We start from the raw sequence: 18,719 nt of genomic DNA, 5'->3' as shown, positions 1-18,719 counted from the left end.
TGTCATAATTTTTTACACGTGCATAGATAAAATGATGTATATCGTATCTAACGGATTTATTTTGATTTTTAAGTTTTAGAATTTGAGTTATTAAAGTTTTTAAAAATGAAAGCATAATAGGTACAAAAAATGGAGGCATTTGAACACTACTCTTTTTATCATTCTAATATATTTCAGATGACAACAAATATATGCCATAGAAACATGAAATCAGCGGCATGTGTCGATGTATAAATAAAAGAGAGAAAGATTGTCTGCAATATTTAATGATTAAAAAAATGTATAAAGAGATTGTTTTGTACTTGTGAATAAAAAAACTGCGATCCTTGAGTTCTGCAATTATTTTTCGAAAGAGAAACATGCCCAAATGCCCCATGAAGAAGTCATAAACCCAGCGAATTTCTACGATAATTTTTAATTTTAATTTAAATAAATTTGGTGCAATCTTATGTGTTATACCGAGCATTGTATAAGACTGTCCAACGGTGATGTAAAATAAATATTTGATAGAATACAAAATTCAAAATGGTATAATTATAATAACTATATGCAAGATGTTCTTGAAGCAGAGGTTGAGAAAAATAACCTACAAACTTTTGATCTTTCACTCCCTTGACAGCCACTGTCAAGTTCTCAATAAAAAAAAACTTTTGATCTTTCATATATAATTTGACGGGGGCTCTCATAAACAGAAAAAAAAATGACATACAAAAACACACTTTATTTTTAATTTGTAGGCTAACGAAATCAGCTGTGTTTAATTAAATTGTCGAGTTGGATTTTATTTATGCGGTCCAAACCTGTGTGCTCGCAAGCATATGTGAAATTTGTGTACGCCATAGATAAAGAAAGAAATACAAAGCAGCTTTATTAAGTTAACTTGAGATCCATATGCACAATGAGTAGATTAGAGACACATACAGAACAAGAAATCTAGCTCTTTCCATTGCTCAGTTATTTGAAGCAACATTTACAGAACAAGCATTCAGGAAGGAAAAAAAAATCAACACATACAGAGAAAAGTATAAAATCCTACTTTATTGCCATAAGCTATCTCTGGACTGGGACAATAAGAACGCCCGATACAACTAGAGAGAAGGGAGCTCGTGAGGATGAGGAAGAGAAATGGGTGTGGGAAGAGTAGGGGTGGGGGTGGGTACGAGAGCGAGCATCTGGTTTTTTATAATGCCCATCATCATCTCTATCTCCCGATACACGCCTGCACTATCTCGGCAACACGGTTGCACGCTTGCAAGACCTGAGTCCAGTATATGCGCCACCTCTGCTGGTGGCAGTTGCTTCTCTGTACAACTCTGCCACAAATTAATAATAATGTATGTAAACATACCTCTCCAAGAAAAAAGGGGACTCCGTATATTTCCACAAGAGTGAGGCTATGGTGCTATGCATAGCGCGGATTGGTCCATATATGAAACAATATCTCCGTTTTCAATTTCCAAACAGTCAATATGAACAGTACAACATGGTATCCATATGAAAATGTACTTGCATACTAAATTTTTATTTTTTTGAATTTTTTTGCTGTTTTTTCAGACATGTAAAATATCACTACTTTTTAGAATCTTTAGATCAAGTGATTTTCTACCCATATAAAAAAATAAGAAAAACATTCTAAAATATTAAAAAAAATGATTTACAGGTACATTTTCATACGGAGATAATGTTGAAAGGTTCAGATGGACTGTTTGGACTTTGAAAACAGAGATATTGATCCATAGTACGGACCAATCTGCGCTACATATAGTACCGTAGCCTCATCATTTGCACAAAATACTGCATAATTTTGTGTAGAAGTTCCACAATGTTAACATGGCTAAAGGACAAAAAGAATTGAATTTTGTGTAGAAGTTCCTCAATAATTTTAACAAATCTTACTATTTGCTAGGTAGTTCAATAATCTCACCATATCTTCGTATTTGTTCTCAGTTCAATTATCTCACTACAACCCAATTAAATGTCAAATTAGGGCAAACAAAATTGTTTGTATACTTCAATTAAATGACTCCAAACTCCTTTGCGCTTCTCACCTATCAAAACTTTATTCTTTTTCCTTTCTAGTAAAAAAAAAAAAAAAGGGGAATGAAATGTGTAAAGGTGTACCTGTATCATTAGTAAAGTCGAGACACATGCCGAGATAAGCTCTGAAGGAAGTCTGACCTCCCCTTCAAATCCAATGCGCATCTTCGGGCTTTCGGCATGCACAGCAGAATGGTCAAACGTTGCTGAGGTCACATTCTCCTGCTGGAAAGTAGAGTTGGCATGACCTGAGTCAGGAGGGATGCGCCTAATCCCCAAAATGCTTGAACCAGACCCAGAATTTCGGTTGCTCAAGCTATCCAGTGCCTCTCCTATCTTGACAAGAGAATCTTCACCTTCATTTGTAGTACACACCACCTATTAAAAGAGGTACCTTTTGTAATCACCACCCAGAAAACAAAAATATAAAAAATACAAAAATTAATAACACAATGCTAGGCTTTCAACAACATAAGGTGCTTTAAATTGTTAAAAGGAAGCCAGAAACAGTTGGTACTGTTAGTCCAAGCATTGACACCTATCATTTCACATAACTTCACCTGGAACCTCCAAAAGGTTGTCATACCTGGACAGCAGCATCAACCATCATTTTTGCTTTACGTCTCGAGTTCTCTATGATCTCTACCACTTGAGTACCTGTGTCTTGGCTGTTATTGAATCCCGCATTGTTCAACGAATCTGAAGGTCCTCCATAAGTTTCCGTCAACCTGGGTAACTGGTTTGCTGGATTTCCATTGTAGGTGTTGCGTTGTCTCAGAGTGAGCAATGCAGAAGCAACCTGCAGAAGCAAGTTTGTTAGATACTGTTTTAATTTAAATCTTATTTCTGTAACTGCTTATATTCAAACCCTAAGAGCAATTGCACCTGATCATTAGCCTGCCGGAGTTGGACAAGTACTGTGGCATACTGGCTTCTAAAATGCTCCAAGTCAGGTAAGGTATCTGTCTCCTTCTGCTTTCCCGAGACTTCCTCATTCATGTACCTCAACTCTCTTAACAGCGCCTCCTGCAATAGACATCCAAATGTTACAAAACAATGCTCTAGATTGTTAAATCTCAGAGATTAACTTTTAGTACCTTCTTATCAAGAGCACGGTGCAGCTCAGCAAGAGCTCTTATGTCCGCCTCTCTTTCCTGTATCTGTGACATAGTGCAAGATTGGTTGTACAATGCCCTGACAACCATGGCTTCATTCAAGGTAGCTTTGGCCTGTGCAATCGAATCAATGTTGTCCCCCTGCTAACACATTCCTCCCCAGGTTAAATATTAATCTAAAAATACTTTCAGATTGTTGAAATACAAGGAAATAAATGAACATATAATAAATGAGGTGAAAGCAGCATGCGACCTTAGCTTGCTTCAATAGAGTACTCATTGGATGAGAAGTAATTGTATGAGAGGGCCCACCTAAGGCCTCTGAACTCTGACTTGGAGAAACCCAGTTCAGAGCCCCAGCTCTCCAATCATTAGCTCGAACCATAAATTTGGGGTCACCAAATTTGCTTGCATAAACATTTCTTCTAAGAGCATCAGGCATATTTTCCACTGAATTCAATGGCATGCAGTCTATATCCTGCATTTGATATTAAAAACGGGCAGCTCTGTCAAAATATTGTCCATATCATGCTGAAACAATGCCAGTTAACCCTTAAATCAGTAGCATATTACTTGCTAGAGGGTTCAAATGCCTCCAGTTTTTGTACCTCCGTCATGCCTCCATTTTTTAATTTTCTAATACCAAAAATTTTAAAATTTATATTTCAAAACAAAACCTTAGATGTGATCTATATTATTTTCTCTACATACACAAAAAAAATTATAACACTTTCAATTTTGTTATTATATGAATCAATAAGTTGAAAAAAAATCAATGTCTAGAATTTATCCATGTCAATGTATTTTTGCAAGCTCTTGATACCCCATCAAAACAAAGTCGAAATGTCATAATTTTTTATTTGTGCATATAGAGGAAATGATACAGATCAAACCTAACGGTTTTATTTTGATATTTGAGTTTGAAATTATAAGTTATTAACGTTTAAAATATGGAGGCATGATGGAGGCACAAAAAATGGAGGTATTTGAACCCTCCTCTAGTTGCTATTAAGGGAGGAGAAAGAACACTACCAAGACAAATTCAACCCCCAATTCAGGGCGGTCAAACTGCACTCTACAGCGGTCACCATCAACTGTGAGTACACTGCCATCATGCAATTCTCTGGATTTGGGATGGCAAGCAATGACACGTTGACCCACAGTCAAGGGACGGGCAAGATCGGTGGGGAGTCCCTCTAATTTTCCGGTCAGCAGAGATGAGTAATGCTCCCTTACTGAGTCTCTATACTTAGCCAGCTTCATCCTCTCATCCTTCAGAAAATAGGCCGACAGCCTACGTGGCTTACCTAGAGATCTACACAACAAGATAACAACAATAATAATTGTTAGGAAGAAAGAAGGATAAGTGAAACAGAGAAGAAAAAGTGAATAGATTAGACACATCACACATACCCCCTTATAACACCCCATTCTTCACGCGTGAGCCTGGGGATGTGGCCAAGCTTGACATAATTCAAGTACTCCACAAACTCATTTTGAGCAAACCATGGATAATCAATAGCACTATAGAACCACTCAAAACTGCACCACCTCCGGAACAGGCTATTTGACAAGCAATGAGATAGCTTCTCCTACAGTAAACAAAAGGAGAACAGAAGTTATATAAAACAAAGTAGAAACTAACAAATTGCTACCAATTAGACTATGGAGTGATATATTACCTTAAGATCAACAGGAGAGTTAGGAATATAGGAAGACCTCTTGTTGGCAGTAGTAGTCTCACCACGCCAGCTCTCTCTCTTAGAGAATGCCTTCGTTATACTACACTTGCGGCGGCTCCTGCTCTTGATTCGCAACTGGGCTGGGTTACCAGTAGGTGAAGTCTGGCCCACATCTAAGACAACTCTTGCAGGGCCAGAAATAGAGGGAGAAAGCTCAACTGGATTAATAAATCCCTCTGCTGGTTTGGAAACAGGACTAGCCTGGCTAGCACGTCTACCTTTACTAGAAGTAGCCTTCTCTTCTTCAACAGGTACCTGAAAAGCAGTAAGATGGATTAAATTGCTTACTCCGAATAAAGTTACTCCGGATTAAATTGCTTACTCCAAGTTAAGAGAGATTAAATTAATCATGTTTGGTTGAAGATTGATGGATTAAGTTGAGGAAGAGAGAAAATTATAAGTTGGATGTTACTCTAAATGCGGGACCTACAGGTGGACTAAGCTACTCCGGATTAACTCAAATGCTACTCCATCTTAATCCTTCAAATTTACTCCTCGTTTGGCTACTTAAAGGTGGAGTAAAGGGTTTACTCCACTACTTACTCCACAACCAAACATGACCATATACACATCCATATAAATAATTCATCTGTTCCCTTGAAACATAAAAACATTATGATTACATAAGAATCATTAAATTGATCAGATAAAGACCAGTGCAAACACTATACCAATGAACAGATGAAATGGGAAGGCCTATAACAAAACAGTAAAAAGCATAATATACTTCTCTACAGGATTAACCTATCATATACAGCACAGTGCCAGTAATTAGTACCTTTTCCTTCTCAAGTACAAAAAAAGATTAGAAAGATAAAAAAATTAACCTACATATGTAAACTTTGCAAGAAGTACAACAAAATATTAAGAAGATAAAGCATTTAGTACCTTTTCCTTCTCAACTTCACCTCCAGGCATTTCAGCCTTACCTTCATCTTTTAAGATCTGTGCACAAAAAGGCAAGTAAAGAAAACATAGCTTAACAAGTAAAATTCAAATAGGTTAAGCAAAATCGACAGATAGCTATTACATGCTACCTTCAAAGGAGTACGCTTGCGTTTCTTTCCTTTCTCAGGCTTCAGAGTACTATCCTTAGTTTCAGGAGTGGCACTTTCTTTAGCAGCTTTAGTCCTTCTACGAGCACCGCCATCAGGCCCCACACCGTCAGCCTTTCTTTTATCCTTTGTTGAGGCTTTAGGTTTAGATTGCTTCTCTTTGGAATCAATTTCCTTGTTATCATCCTTATCCTGGGTTGAATCTAATAATAAAAGGAAATGGTGAGTATGATTGTTTACTGCAATATCATTTTAAATACCAAAGAGAAACCTAGCTCTCACCTGATTCAGAAATAGGAGTTGGTTGCAAGATATTCACCGAAAGATCTGCTAACGTATGAAGGGCAGACAATGCACCAGCTTCGTCGTCTGAAATTATATTTTGAACATATGAAGAACAATGGAAGTTCAAGACACAAAAAAAAAACAGCAATGTTATCTGCAATGGCAACTTAATTTTTGGTCAGTTCTGGATTTCAACATTCCCTACTATGCAGAATTGATCATTTAGCACATGTTAAGCTGATTTTTTAGTAAATTTAACCAGATAATATGGAAATGTTTGATGATTAGTACATTTCTAAAAGGACATTCACCGTGTGCAACTGACACCAGCTATACCTACTTTTCATACAATGAAGCAAATATTAACAAATACCCAACCAAAAAGTGATTAGAAATAAAAAAAATGAACCTCCAAAGAAGAGCTGACGGCTTCTCTTCCGTGAGGTAGAAGCCCAAGGAGATTTAGTATCCTCATCGTCAGCATCCTTCAGCCCCTTCCCACTACTACTATTATGCCCTTCTTCAGTGCCGCTGCATGCTTCCTTGTCATCGTCAGACCTGTTTGCAATTATGCCTTTCTGTTTTTTCTTTTGAGATTTCTTTGACTTGGGACCAGTTTTACCACCACAAGCAGCCACACCCTTTCCAGGAGTGTAAGAAGGGCCTGTAGGGGAATCTTCATTCTCAGCCTCTCTACTTCCAAGGCTACCTTCTCCCTCTGCATGAAATGCAACTGCTTTTGATCTGTCCCTCTCGGAGTCTTCATTCTGAATTTTATTCAAAAAAATATTAGGTGATGATAAAATTTAAAAAGAAAGAGATCAATTTGCATCAACATTTTAATATGAACCCACACAACAATACAGCATTCAGCACAGCAGCTTACATCAACATTTTTAGAAAGCAAAACTGAAATAATACACCAAGAAAACAACAGGAAAAAGGAAAATCAGCAGTGCTCCAGTGATCAGTGCTAAAATCTGAGATCTAAAAGATCTGTACTACCTTAACCAGTAACTATTTGGCCCAGTAATCGGGTTGAAGCTTCATAGGAAAATAAATGAGCGGGGATGCTTAAATTGATTTACAACTATATCTTGTGCACCAGAAATTTTTAAAAAGGAAAGGACACTTTTACCTTTTTACCGCCAACCTTTGCAGCATGGCGAGAGGGGGTATGAGCAACTTGTGGGGAGCCACCTCTCTGGAAAACCTCTGCCAGAGCCATTGCTGCCACGTGGGCCCCTTCGTCATCCTCAGGTTTTACTGTTGTACTAGGGGAGCCGAGCCTGTTTTGGATGCTCGCAACAGAAACCCTAGGGGTCCTTTTTCCAACAGCACGAGGTCTGGTGCCTGCATGTAGGTCTTCTCTCTCATTATAAACAGAAACTTAAATCTTGCATTGAATTTAAATAAGAATTTTTTTTTTTTTTTGCGGATAACATTCAGTTTGACCATATTTGCAAACATCATCCAAAGTTGCAAGAGAAAATTAGCAAATGAAACAAAACATTGGCCATCCTTGGCAAACCAACCCCGGCAGAAATAGGCTAGGAAAATTAGCTTTTCAAAAAAACAAAAGTTTCACCTCCAGTGCGTCTCTTCTTTATTTCTGGCGGGGCAGCAAAGCTAGAGGATGCAGGCTCATAGGAAAGTAGGTCAGTAAATTGCGACTTTGAAGCTTTGGATTCTGTCTTTTGTTTACCCTTCCCACGCTTTAGTGGTGGCTTAGTAGGTGCCTTCTTAGGTGACTCGTCACTTTCATTTTCACTATTGCTTCCTTCCTATATGATCAACACAATTTATTGTTTTTACTTCTTTTCCTTGTTACAAAAGGACTAGCATGTAAAAAAATGAGAAATCAATTAAAAAGTACCAAATTACTGTAGTGATCGCTCATCATTGCTATCAGCCCAGCAGCTGTAGCTGCTCCTTCTGGGAGGGAAAGATATGCCTGTGTAAAATACACCAACATCTTAGCAATCACATATGATATAACATATCCATGGAGCTCATATTTTCTTTTATAAAAGTCGGGTGAAACTTAGCTCAAAGCTTACCCTGTTCATATTGTAAAGTGCCTCTGCCATATCTGATGTTCTGTTGCGCACTGAACCAGACACCTAACAATAAAAAAAATTAAAAAAAGGGGCATCAATCAAACAATCTCAGCACATCCCTAAACCATTTAAAAATAGCCTATAAAATACACAAGTGTACTGCTATAAATTAAGGACCTTTCTCCAGTCTTTTCCATATTTACGGTAGGCATCATAAAAATGCTCGAGCTCTTCTTTGCTCCACTGGGGACCCAGCAGGTCAACCAATTTCCTCTTCTAGAATCATTACACCAAAGCATAATAGATTAGTTGGAAATCTAACAATCACAGATAAAACTGAAGTCTTATGAAATGTAAAACGATGGTAACCAAAATGGCAAAAGATGCAATTATTGAATTACGTTGATACAATGACGTTGATTTATTTTAAAATAAAGTGTGAAATACACCCATCTAGACATGTCATTTTCACCACGAATGGCAAGACTGCCAACCTTCAAAATATATCACTCACTTCTCAAGCATGGGAGAAATTCAAATTCATAGCTCCAGTCGAATAAAACAAAACTCATAATAAACTTAACTAGGTCACAAGAAATAGGTACAAACAGATCAAGGTTCTATGCCTAAAAGTGTAATACTGCTAAATTGTGCAGGATAAGTTTACCTTATTCTTGCTTTTGTTAGCTGCACTAGGCCCTTCCTTCTCAGGCCATTCATCATTAACCTTAGCAAACTTTTTATGCACTTTTCTTGTTTTCCTTGTAGATGCCATGATTATATGCCTTCACTGGAACAAACAGTGGAAAAAAGAATCAATTATTCAGCGAAAGAAGGCAACTAAAAAGATGCATAGAGAATGCAATACATTTTAACTTACAAAAGGAGGGTCAGTTTGCACTGCCCTATAATCAGCAGGCTAGCAAAAAGAACACAAAAAGGTTTGAAACATTATAATTAGGGCTTTGAGGCTTTCGGGAAGGTGAAAAGTAGATCTTGGTTCAGCTCCTAATGAAAAAGGCAAATCTAAGTTGATTGAACAAATTCTAGAACCACTCCGAATTTGAATCCATTGTCATATACTTAATACATTATCCGATTATCAAGTACAGGATGTATTTAAACAGTACACAAAATTTAGCAATAACAATAATAAGATATAGTTTAAGGACTTAATCAGAAAAAAAAATGCATTTCTAGAACTCCCCCCTAAACTCGACACTTTCCAAAAATGCATGATTTTAAATGAATAAGGGCTTAACTAGTACGACAAAGAAGACTAAGTCAAGTCAAGACAGAGAGAGAGAGACCTGCTTAGGCGAGGAGGTGAGTGTTAAGATCTAGGGTTTTTAAAATCCCAGGTAGGAAGGCGAAGATACGAGGACGTAGAGCTCGTCTAACTGGAAACGCCCAAGAGACAAGGAGCGGCGGAAGAGGCAGTACTCTGCTCTGTTCTCTCTTCTCTTCATGGAATTCAGAAGAAATCGCCGAGCAAGGCGAAAGAGAGAAGAAAGGTGGGAAATAGCCTCGACAATCAATTAGACACTGGAAAGAAAACAAAGAACAATTGCAAAAATCACTTTTCCCTTTCTAATTCGAATCTAAAAACAACAAACCCATTTGGAAGAAAGCCTCCAAAACCTCAAAGAAACAAGATTTAGAGTTAAAAAATGCATGGAATTAGATCTGAAAAGTGAAATCCTTTAGACAGAGAGCGAAGGTGGAATTTCGACAAAGATTGAGACGCCTTACCGAAGGATTTGCACAGAAGCTTGAACGGGGTAGGAGTAGAAGTCGGATCGAAGGATTTGAGAGGCGCGAATATATTCGATTTTTTCCCCTTCTATTTTCCTCCCCCTTTTTCTGGGTTTTCCCTCTCTCTTTCTTCTCCTTTCTTTGTAACTCGTATCCCCTCTCGCGCGATCGAAACTGGAATAGAGAAAGTACGTAACTAGCCCTAAAATATAGATTGCTCCTCCCGTTATTTACTTTTCCTATTAACCAAATATATACAAGGTTTGAACTTTGAAGTGATTCTATTTTGGTATTTTCATTTTGCGTTCATTTTGAAATTTTAATAATTTGAAATTTAAGAAAAAAGGGTTCATGTATACCCTTTAATAAATCAAAATTATAATTTTTTTAATCTATAATTCATAATATCGTATTTATCCTTCTAAATTTTAAAAAATCACAAATTTACTTAATTTATTAATTTTTCTATCAAAATTCGTTTTAAATGTATTAAATACTTATGTTACATCTTATTAAAAAAAAAATATATATGTAGTTTGTTCAAAAAAAATATTTATTTTTCTAATTAGTCTGTTGTGAGGGCAAGTGGTTTATTTTCTTGCTTGTGTTGCATGCTTGACTAGAGAAATAAATCATTTGTCCTCGATCAATTAAAAGACGGAATATATCTCTTACCCAAACTCCGTATTTTTATTTTTGAATACAGGTAAAATAAGTATTTTATAAATTAAAATGAGTTTTAATAAAAAAAGAGTCAATAAAATTGGATAAATTTGTGAATTTTTAAACTTTAGAAGAAGTATGATATAATAATTTAGAGAGGAACGTATAATTTAAAAAAAAAATAGGGATATACATAAAATTTCTCCTTAAAAATATCAGTGTGAGTTATGTCATTTTTTATACGTCCACGTAAATATATTATAAATCTCGATTTCATTTTAAGTCAAATGCATACTTTGCAATTTTGATATGAATAATTCTCCATTTTACAAGTTCTTTAGTTCCTCTCCAGAGAAGTTAAATAAAAACACCGTAAACTTCTGCGTTCAAACAAAACCAAGGAGGATTAAATAGTTCGATCCAAACTATTAAACACGATTTCCGTGTCAAAATATATTTGTAGCTCAAATTTTATATATATATATATTTTTTTAAAATACTATTTTTTAGATATTAGAAGATCAATGATTTTGAATGTTCTGAAACTTTTAAATCAAGTAATTTTCAGCCTATATAAAGAATAATAAAAATGATAAAAAAAATGTAAAATTTGATTTACAATTGCATTCAATATATGGAGAACGTTAAATATTTAAATTAACCGTTTAAATTTTGAAAAAATAAATATATAAGTGAATTCAAATCCAGTGAAGTAACTCAATTTTTGAATTTCAAATCGGAACCGTCTAATTCGAATCCGTGATAATCTATCCGAAGTGGAGCGCACACATCCCGAACAATGAATCCGAATTTCAAAGCGATCTCGAGCGACGAATTCGAATCGGACGGTCCCGATCTAAAACCCAAAAATTATGTTACTTTAGGGGATCCGTGAGGTGAAGTAATGTTAATCCAGTGAAATAACCAGCATAGCAGGACTTCAAAATAATGGCTCGTTGAACGCCCTTTCCTTTTCACTACAAGACATTAAATCTGTTGTGAAAAATTAGATTCTTCTGTCAAGAGCTACAAAATAATCACAAGTTGGTGACAATGCACATTTAGTAGTGATATGCTTTGATGTTAATTACACGTAATACTAAATAGTCAGTATCATATTTTATATTTCTTTATGCAGTACTTATTCATCCAATACTGCACTATTTGTCCACAATAACCAAAACAAAATGCTTTAAAATCAAGTGATTCAATTTTTACTCAATCCTTACACGTAGCAGCATAGCCTTTGCCTATGTAGAGGCAGCCAATTGTGACATGCATAGTATTGATTGGTTGGTGCATTTATTTATATGGAACCCACATTGTCATGCATAGTAGTGTAACTATTGATTGGTTGGGTGCATCTGTTGCAAGTTCGCCGTGAGTAACTTCGTCAAATGTGTTGCCGATCGATATACACTAATATTCAATCAAATTAAGAAATATGAAAGACACACGAAAAACAAACACAGTAAACAATAGAATACAAAAAATAAAAGAGAGTCAAGATTTTAGGGATAAACTTTTACGGAAAAATCACAGAAATAAGATACAAAATCATTACAACAAAGAGTCTTTACAATACAAGAATATAATAGAACTAATAACTCTCTCTCTCTCTCTCTCTCTCTCTCTCTTACGATTTTATGCATCAATTTATGAGATTATCAAATGTATTTGATGTATTGAAATAAGAGAGAAAATTCTAGAGAAAGTATCTCAGAGATGACACTTCACTTCACTTGGCTCGAGTCGAGAATCGAAAGATACGAGACCCGCAGTTTGGTTCAAGTTCAATTAAAGAGGGAGAGTCAGCGACGGTTAACACTTAACAGAAGCAAATTCGCTTCTAAACTTTTAATCGGTAAGTTTTCGTAATGCCAAATGGGCTTCGGCCCATTCCTTTTCTTTGGACTTCATCGTCAACATTTTTAGTGGATGTTGTCATTAGGGTTGCTAATGAGTCAAACTGGCTCGTAAATCAATGAGTTGAGCAGCTCAATATTTTATAGCGAATCGGATTTGAAATTGAAAAAAGCTCGAACTCGACTCAGTTAATTTTTGAAAGAAAAAAGCTCAGCTCGGCTCATGTAAACACTTGGCTTGACTCGACTCACAAGCTAACTCGTGAGCTGGCTCATATTCTTACATATTTTTCTATGTTTATTTTTAGGCTGTTGTCTTTTGTTATTTTTCTAGGTTTATTTTTAGGCTGTTGTCTTTTGTTATTTTCCTATATCAATCAAAACACACTTGCCTCCAAATTTTGGCTCATATTCTTACCTATTTTTCTAAGTTTATTTTCAGGTTGTTGTCTTTTGTTATTTTCCTATATCAATTAAAACACACTTGCCTCCAAATTTCGTAACTGAATTCCAGAAAGAATGGCATTCACAAAAACTGCATCAATTCCACTCTGTCACATATTAATTGTCAGTTAAAATCTAGACTCAGTCTTCTAAAGATTATTTTTTGCAGATGTCACCAGCAAAGAGCTAATTTTTCCACTGCTTTCACATTTTTTTCACCGATTTCAAATTTCAAATTTCATTTTTTTTAAATTTCAATGTTTTTTCAAATTTTAAATTTCATCCCGAGCGTGGGGGCTGCCACGCAAAAGCGGGAGCAAGTCGGCTGAGCAGGAGCCCAAGCGTGAGGGCTGCCACAAAAAAAAAATTGAAATTTGAAATTGTTAAAAAAAATGTGAAAGCGGTGGAAAAATCAGCTCTTTGCTGGTGACATCTACAAAAAACAATCTTTGAAAGGCTGAGTCTGGATTTTATACTACCGTGGATACTAAAATTTCGGAGAAACCAGCTCTTATAAATTAACTGACAATTAATATGTGACAGAGTGGAATCGATGCAGTTTTTGTGAATGTCATCCTTTATGGAATTCAGTTACGAAATTTGGAGGCAAGTGTGTTTTGATTGATCTAGAAAAATAACAAAAAAACAACATTCTAAAAATAAATCTAGGAAAATAAGTAAAAATATGAGCCACCTCGCGAGTCGAGTCGAGCTTTTTCTTTTAAAAACGAGCTAAGTTAGAGCTGAATCATTTTGTTTCTCTCGTTAAATCGAACCGAATTTGAGCCGAACCTTAATCATTAGCAACCCTAGTTGTCATGTTGATGCAACTTATGTTCTATTTGCACATTTTGAGTAACTCTGTTTTGTTTATTTATTTAGTAATTTATTTTGTATATATGAATGTTCAAATTATTTCATTTTTTATGTCTCTATTATATCTCTAATTTAAAAACTTTAATAATTTAAAATTTAAAATTAAAATATCAAAATTTAAAACTGTTTAGATATGATCTATATCATTTTTTTCTATACACATGTAGAAGATTACGACATTTCGACTTTATTTTAATTGGTACTGAGAATTAACAAAAATACACGGATGACATTGATTTTTTAACTTAATGTTTTATATAAAAACAAAATTGAGAGCGATACTTTTTTATGTACGCGTAAAGAAAAATAATAACATCACGCATGACAATTTTATCTTGATCTATAAAATTTTAAAAAATATTAGTAGAAAGTAAAAAAAAAAAAAAAAAAACACGGTGAAACACACAGAAAATAAAAATATTAGAACCTCTGTTCGTACGATATAATTTCAGATTTTCCAAAGACTAGAATCTCGTAACTTCTTCGGGAAATAAATCTGATGTTATTCTTAACGAATAACATCAACCGGTTATTTCAATCCCAACCGTTAATATTGATTGAAATTCGGGCTTGAAAATATGTTATTCGCGCATGGAAAAATGCGAACGGTTGGGATCGGAATAACAGGTTCGTGTTATTCTCTCACAATAACAGCAGATATAGTTCCAGTCATTCGGCGCTAAATTTGACGGTACACCACAGTACACCGAATTCACATCCTCTCCAATACCTGATAAGGGAATCTTTTACAATTACTAGATCTGAACCGTTCTTTTTAACTTGGCACGAATCTCAAAGCCCAAAAATACTGGCTTTGCAGCCCAAAAACCAAACCGGTTGAAATTGAATCTGAAACCGTAAAGTGAGGGCGATCCTCTGCAATACCTCTCCGATACGGATTCCAGTACACCGGCGTGAATTTTCCATTTTTTCGTGTCGAGTGACAGTGAGCCGCGTATGAACCGGCGCCATTTCCATCCGCCGGTCGAATCGTAGACCGCGCATGGATAGCGATTCTTAGGGAGCCTGTGCTCCGTGGCTAGACTGGCGACAACGCCGAACTTTGTGGACCGCGCAACGCCGGTTCGGTTTTCTGCCGTTATGCATTGCCTGTACTGTGCAAACAGCCAAAAACATTAATTGGCGCGTCTCAAACTTGTGTTGGACACATCAAGAGAGTTCAGAACGCTAAGTCCAAATCTCCTAGACCAAGGTATCTGTGTCAATCTGTTAATGCTGCACCTAATCGTTTCTTCAGCTTAAACCTTTAATTTTGGTTCAAATATGGTTTACTTACCGATAAGTGTATCTGAGAATAAATAAATATATTGTTGTTGTAAAATAAATATAAAAAAAAATGTACAAGATATTGAGAATGTATAAGATGGCTATCTTTCATTCATAATTTTTTTTTTTAATGTCTCTTTTACATGAGAGGGAGATAAAAATATATAGAGAAAAAAAATAACAATCTTATGAGAAAACCAGGAAACAATCTTATGAACATCCACATAAATCATAATTAATTTGATTTACAACACTTCCTCTTGGATGTTCATTATTCATTATACGCTACTAATATGATACTTCAGGATTAACATGATGTTTCAGAATCATGTACTGCCTCATTAAAAATCTTACTAAGAAAAACTCATTGGGATAAAAACTCGGTTAAGGGAAAAATAGTACAGTGCGTATAATGCTTCCCCTCATTTTGATATTATTGAATATTCTTCAATCGATGTATACCTATCTTCCTTGTGAGTTGTACAAAAACTTTTGTCAGTAAAGATTTTGTGAATAGGTCTGCCAGATTGTCGATTGATCGGACTTGACAAACATCTATTATGCCTTCTTTTTGTAGGTCATGTGTCGAAAAGAACTTTGGCGTGATATGTTTAGTTCGGTCTCCTTTGATATATCATTCTTTGATTTGTGCAATGCATGTTGCATTATCTTCATATAGCGGAGTAGGATTTTCCTTGATGTTTTCAAGTCCACATTCTTCTTGAATGTTTTGAATCATTGATCGTAACCAAACATATTCTCGACCTGCCTCGTATAAGGCGATCAGTTCGGCGTGATTTGAAGATGTAGACGTAAGAGTTTGTTTTGTCGATCGCCATGAAATTGCAGCTCCACAATAGGTGAATACATATCCTGATTGGGATCGTGCTTTATTTGGATCCGATAAATATCCAGCATCTGCATATCCAATTAAATTGGATTTTCTATCATTTTGATAGTATAACCCCATATCTCTAGTTCCACAGAGATACCAAATACTTGTTTAATTCCATTCCAATGTCTTCTGGTTGGTTTGGAACTACTATATCTCGCTAACACATTTATTGCAAATGCAATATCGGGTCTTGTATTATTTACAATATATAATAATGCCCCGATTGCGCTTAAGTATGATACTTCAGGATCAAGCACTTTTTCATTATTTTCTCGTGGGCGAAAATGATCATTTTCTGCATTTAGCGATCGTACGGCCATTGGTGTGCTCAAAGGATGAGATTTATCCATATTGAATCTTTTTAATACTTTTCCAACATAATTTGATTGATGGATAAATATTCCATTCTTTAGATGTTCGATCTACAGGCTGAGACAAAATTTTGTTACACCAAGGTCTTTCATCTCAAACTCATTCTTTAACAATTTTGCAGTATTCTCAATCTCTTCAGGAGATCCAATAATGTTTAAATCATCAACATACACTACAATGATTGTGAAATCTAAATTTGATCTTTTAATGAAAACACACGGACTAATTATATTATTTTTATATCCTTATTTTAGAAGGTACTCACTCAGTCGATTATACCACATTCGACCTGATTATTTTAGTCCGTATAAAGATCTTCTTAATTTTATAGAGTGCATCTCTCTAGGTTTTGACTTATATGCTTCTGGCATTTTCAATCCATCAGAGTTTAGGATTTAGGGTTTAGGGATAAGAGGTATTTTCAATGCTTCATTTTAAGTTTGAATAAGAGGTATTTGTATATTTTAAAATGAATTGATTTCAACAACATCTCGTCAAAGTGAGATCTTTTGTTGAAATTCATTTTATTTTATGAGGACGGTTTTAATACCTTGTTTAAGAAAAGAAGTACCCTCCTATTCTTTGATCCGAGCCGTTTGAAATTAATCATACGGCTTCAATTACTTTTTTCTTTTATATCAATATAATATATTAAAATAAATCAGATATAACTGAAGTCGTATGATTGATTTTGAACAGCTCGGATGGAAGAATAAGAGGATGCTCCTTTTCTTAAGAAAATGAGCAGATTTGAATCCCATGTTTTGTATACTTCATAATATTTCATATTTTACTTTTTTATTTTTAAACTCTAAACTAGTGGTTTGCTAACAGGTTACCCGTGACCCGTTCCGGGTAACCCGTTAGGGGTAACGGGTAGGACGGGTAAAGGGGTAGGCCGGGTACGGGTAAAACCCGTGACGGGTAGACGGGTAATTTTCCCAAAACCTCTATCCGGTCCGTTTATTACCCGTACCCGTTGCGGGTTGACGGGTACGGGTACCACGGGTACGGGTCCGGTCCGGGCGGGTTTTTTTTTTTTTTTCTGTTTAATAGAAACGAACGGCCCAGATTTACTTAGGATTGTAGCAGATTTAAATAAAAGGTTGGATTTGGAATTGGAGGGACCCTACAATCCCTTAGGATTGCACTGGATCTGAAATTTAAAAGGAGGCCGCCAAAAAAATTTGAAATTCAAATTTGTAATGGGTCGGGTACGGGTAACGGGTACGGGTACGGGTACGGGTAGACGGGTAGGCGGGTACGGGTAGGCGGGTAAACGGGTACGGGTACAACGGGTTTTTTTTTCAAATGCCTTGTCCGGCCCGTATATTACCCGTATCCGTCTACCCGTTTGACCCGGGCAACGGGTACGGGTCAAACGGGTAACGGGTACGGGCCGGGTAAAACGGGTTTAACCCGTTTCGGGTATAGCAAAAGACTACTCTAAACTGTTGATTCGAATAATATGATATTTGGTGGATCATTATTGGTCAATAGCTAAAAGGCTACTCCACGACATGCGGAGGTATGCACAATTGAGATCATTCGGTATACTGACTTCGATTTTGATGGATTATAACCATATTATGAGGTATCTTATGAGGTATCTAATCAAGATAATATGACTGCAAATTTTGTCATACAGTTGCTCATAGCAAATATAAATTAAATATTTGTGTTCTAATTTATTTTGAAATTGACGACGGTTCACATTATGTCTTTCATGTCTTATTATGTCTCATATGCTTTATTTTCATTTTCAAAGTTCAAATAGCCGATACGAACCGATCAACATGATCTCCATATTATAATGTGCTTGGAGACCAAATTTTATATTTTTTTCAAAATTGTTTACAATTTTTTAGATAGGTACAAAATCACTATTTTCGAACCATTCAAAAATAACGATTTTGTACCTATCTAAAAAAATATAAAGTTTTGTCTCAAATACATTTTAATATAGACATCATGTTGATCGATTCAAATCGACTATTTAGACTTTAAAAAAAAATAAAAAAAAGATATGCAATGAAGTATGAAATACATGAGACATTTGAATCCTCTGTTAAGTTTACCGATCTAAAAACAACAACATATTTAGTTAACACGTGGATTTCAAAGTTTGTATGAAAGCTGGAGAACATGATATGGATGAGTATGAGAAGAATTAATGCAAGTCTATCTGATTGATTACTAGAACTTCTACATCGTAAATTCATAATTAAAGAATAAGTCAAGCTCACAAAATTCTCAGCTACACAAGAA

The 18,719-nt window shown here is 35.5% G+C and overlaps 1 protein-coding gene across 16 annotated transcripts; it reads right to left on the bottom strand.

Moving 5' to 3' along the window:
- Nucleotides 1-843: 843 nt before the first annotated feature.
- Nucleotides 844-10,270, bottom strand: ALY3 (DNA binding protein). Of its 16 annotated transcripts, none has more exons than XR_013518149.1 (21): nucleotides 10,047-10,239; nucleotides 9,605-9,839; nucleotides 8,962-9,084; nucleotides 8,472-8,570; nucleotides 8,295-8,357; nucleotides 8,111-8,188; nucleotides 7,823-8,018; nucleotides 7,373-7,599; nucleotides 6,644-7,001; nucleotides 6,232-6,324; nucleotides 5,932-6,152; nucleotides 5,783-5,839; nucleotides 4,835-5,149; nucleotides 4,566-4,744; nucleotides 4,185-4,467; nucleotides 3,406-3,630; nucleotides 3,135-3,293; nucleotides 2,923-3,063; nucleotides 2,624-2,836; nucleotides 2,122-2,431; nucleotides 844-1,313 (listed from the first exon to the last, which is right to left on the bottom strand). XR_013518149.1 is itself a non-coding variant. In XM_078324149.1 (21 exons), exons 3-21 carry the CDS (start codon nucleotides 9,067-9,069, stop codon nucleotides 1,089-1,091), a joined length of 3,522 nt encoding a protein of 1,173 aa, XP_078180275.1. In that variant the 5' UTR covers nucleotides 9,070-9,084; nucleotides 9,605-9,839; nucleotides 10,047-10,270; the 3' UTR covers nucleotides 844-1,088. The 16 variants fall into 16 exon arrangements, 13 of the variants coding, with proteins under 13 accessions (XP_078180275.1, XP_078180278.1, XP_078180269.1 ...); XR_013518150.1 differs by having other exon boundaries at nucleotides 2,695-2,836; XR_013518151.1 differs by having other exon boundaries at nucleotides 2,122-2,415; nucleotides 2,695-2,836.
- Between the last annotated feature and the right edge of the window lie 8,449 nt (nucleotides 10,271-18,719).

This window comes from Carex rostrata, chromosome 22 (genome assembly GCF_964058835.1).
Source record: "Carex rostrata chromosome 22, lpCarRost1.2, whole genome shotgun sequence".
NCBI lineage: Eukaryota > Viridiplantae > Streptophyta > Magnoliopsida > Poales > Cyperaceae > Carex > Carex rostrata.
This window is presented reverse-complemented; position numbering and strand designations above follow the sequence as displayed.